The sequence below is a fragment of the Phoenix dactylifera genome, chromosome 1 (assembly GCF_051530095.1).
Source record: "Phoenix dactylifera cultivar Ajwa chromosome 1, Ajwa_hap1_PhDact_Kaust_v1.1, whole genome shotgun sequence".
NCBI classification, from domain to species: domain Eukaryota; kingdom Viridiplantae; phylum Streptophyta; class Magnoliopsida; order Arecales; family Arecaceae; genus Phoenix; species Phoenix dactylifera.
Window position 1 is genome coordinate 39,561,887 of NC_143190.1, and position 2,941 is coordinate 39,564,827.

General features: G+C 36.5%; 1 protein-coding gene across 1 annotated transcript; it reads right to left on the reverse strand.

The window, feature by feature from the left end:
- Nucleotides 1-455: 455 nt before the first annotated feature.
- Nucleotides 456-2,696, reverse strand: LOC149768643 (uncharacterized). The gene is made up of 7 exons (XM_089923886.1): nt 2,541-2,696; nt 1,875-2,232; nt 1,475-1,761; nt 1,161-1,388; nt 977-1,069; nt 644-748; nt 456-548 (listed from the first exon to the last, which is right to left on the reverse strand). The coding sequence occupies exons 1-7, from the start codon at nt 2,694-2,696 to the stop codon at nt 474-476; spliced, it is 1,302 nt and encodes a 433-aa protein (XP_089780012.1). The 3' UTR covers nt 456-473.
- Nucleotides 2,697-2,941: the final 245 nt, after the last annotated feature.

Sequence of the window (2,941 nt, forward strand, 5' to 3'; positions counted from 1 at the left end):
CAAAAAAGAATACACAATCAATAACCACATGTGAAAAATAATAAACTAAAATTCAAGTATAAGTTCACAATGATATTTCGCTTAACTTGGTCCAAATCTCTAAATAACCTACGTAATATAAATGAGAATACATACCAACGAGTATTTGTGCCACCAGTTGAATACATGGCCCCATCATGATGGATAGACGACTTATGCGTTTGAGTCTTTTCCTTTAAGAACTCTGTCACCAAACTTGTAAGATGTGCAATTTGCTTCTGTTCTTCCTCTCGCTCTCTCCTCTCCTGTTCCAATTGCCTCCGCAGCTCCTCACGCTCCATCTCACGCTCCATCTTCATCTCCTCCATCTCAGCTTTAAGTTTCTGTAACTCCCCAACATGGTCTTGTGACACACGACTAGGTGTGGAAGAAGATGAAGAGGGCTTCGGCCCATCCCCAAATCCAAGAATGTATCTCTTCCTTTTTCCAAGTGCCTACCTAGACATCTCCTCTGATGTTAATTGCACACCGGATTGGGAAGATTCTTCTCGCAAGCTCAACATCTTTGACTGTCAATGCAAAGGTAACAACAGAATTAAATGTATATATAATCTTGCAAAAGCATAAAGTGATTTAAATTATTATTGAGATTTTAGATACCTACATGTTTCACGGCGCAAATAGGATCAATCCACTCTTTGTTCTTCTTGGTATGAGTTTTCTTATAGAATTCTGGAAATTTAAGGTTTTCAGAACCATTAAACTCCGGCTGCAAAGTGTAATTTAGATTAGCATATAGCCACTATATAATAAAAAAACTAGAATAACTGTCAGATCTACTTGCATAAATGATTCCAAAAATATACATGCAGCAAACTAGAATAAAAAATCTACTTGCAGCAAATTATCTGTTTTACAATAGCCAAAACTATCCCATAGACTGTTTCACAGGCAATTCACTAAAAATATAGCCAGTACATACTCAAAAATATATTACCTGTATAGTCATTGTTGCAACAAATGACCGAGATCCTGAACAATGATTGTACTCAAGCTTTTTCCTATTCTTTTTGCCAGCTTTTGATCTCACCTTCAAAAAAAATACAAATTAAAAATCAAAAGAAAACATTATGATCAAATATTTTACTTATAAACTCTGAAGCACTAAATATGTAAGTTACCTTGTGTTCTTTACTTTTCCACACATCGTCAATTAAGTGGCGCCAATCCTCTTGAGTCACATGTTCGTATGGATGACTATAAGGATCCACATGTAAGACGTTCTTAACATGCTTGTAATGCAATTTCATATTGTGCCTCCAATTTCTGTGAATATTGTAGCATTTTCTATGGACAGCTTGCTGAGCTACTAGATTGCCATAATAATCATCCGAGATTTTGAACTTGTCCTAAAAACATAAGTAAAATCATTATGTAGTATGATCAATGCAACTATTACAAGTATGTAAAAAAATATTATGCAATAAATAATTACAAGGACAGATTGTATGATAGCAGATTGAGTAGCCTCGTCTACATGCCGCCACGTCGATATGCCCTTAATTGGACACATTCTCCTAATATACACCCCCAACAGACTGGCTACCTTTGGGGCATTAATACCACATAAAGCATTCCACTCATCAAGTACTGGAACAGAAAGCTTTTCTCCGCCATTCTGGGCAATGAGCTTATCAATTCCTTTCCCAACTGTCTTACCCCGCACGCGCTTCGATGATGAACCTGCTAAAATAGTTAAATACCTTAGGCCATAAGACAAACCTGCTAATGATAGATAAAGAGAACGCAAAAAAAAACACAAAATCACTGAAATGCCATCATTTTACCAAGAGTATATTAGCAATAACAAGATTCAGAAAGATGAGTTTTCTCACCCACGTTGTTGGCAATAATAGGTGGACTTGAAAGCTCGTGGGTTTGCTGGGTAGAAAAGGTGGGGAGCAGAGTAGGTTGGGCAGCCATCACGGGCACAAGTTCAGCATCTCCAGAAGAATTCAGTTCTTCATTATCAGATGGCAGATACTCTTCATTATCATTGCCATTGCTAATCTTGTTCGGTCCTTCATTACCATTCTGATTTGAACCAAACAATGCCTTGGACATACCCGGTATGCCAAGAGCTTCTAATCTCATTGAGTTCATTTCAATCCTTTTTTGCCTTTGCCTTTCGTATCCCGTCAGCTTCTGGGACAAGCACCCAGGCTTCACAAATTTTTTACCTACTTTGTGCATCTTTCAAAATAAAAACCAGATAGATACAATATTACATTCAGCCATAAAAAAATATGGAGTAAAAAGTACATCACACTCTCCATAAAAAATAGAAGCATGTAAGATAAAAATGGATGATTTTCATTAACATATAAAATAGAAGCATGTAAGATAAAAATGGATGATTTTCATTAACATATAAAATAGAAGCATGTAAGATAAAAATGGATGATTTTCATTACCATATAAAACAGAAGCATGTAAGATAAAAATGTTCAACTTTGCTATGGATAGATCATTAGAGAAATATATCATAGCTCTAAATCTACGAGTGTATCACTGTCACTATCAATGTCTTCTTCTTCATCGCTAGGCTCCTCCATTACTTCATCAACACTCCCCCCGGCTTGATCTCGCCCACGGCACTGCAAAATGACCTCCTCTTGAATAATTTCAGCATCAATATCATATCTGCGCAAATCCATTGTGGTTGGCTCTTCAATGAAAATTGGTTCAACGTCATTGGTTTCATCTTGTTGGAATGCATGATTGAGAACAATGGATCTTGACAACTTGAATGCTTTGTTTTTTATCATTCATGCACTCGACACAAGGACACCAAATATCATTTGCTGAGCCTAAATTTGCCACCGCAAATTCAATAAAGGACTTCACCCCTTCTCTATACTCTTTACTCTTCATTCTATTTTTTATTGTCATCCAACTCTTG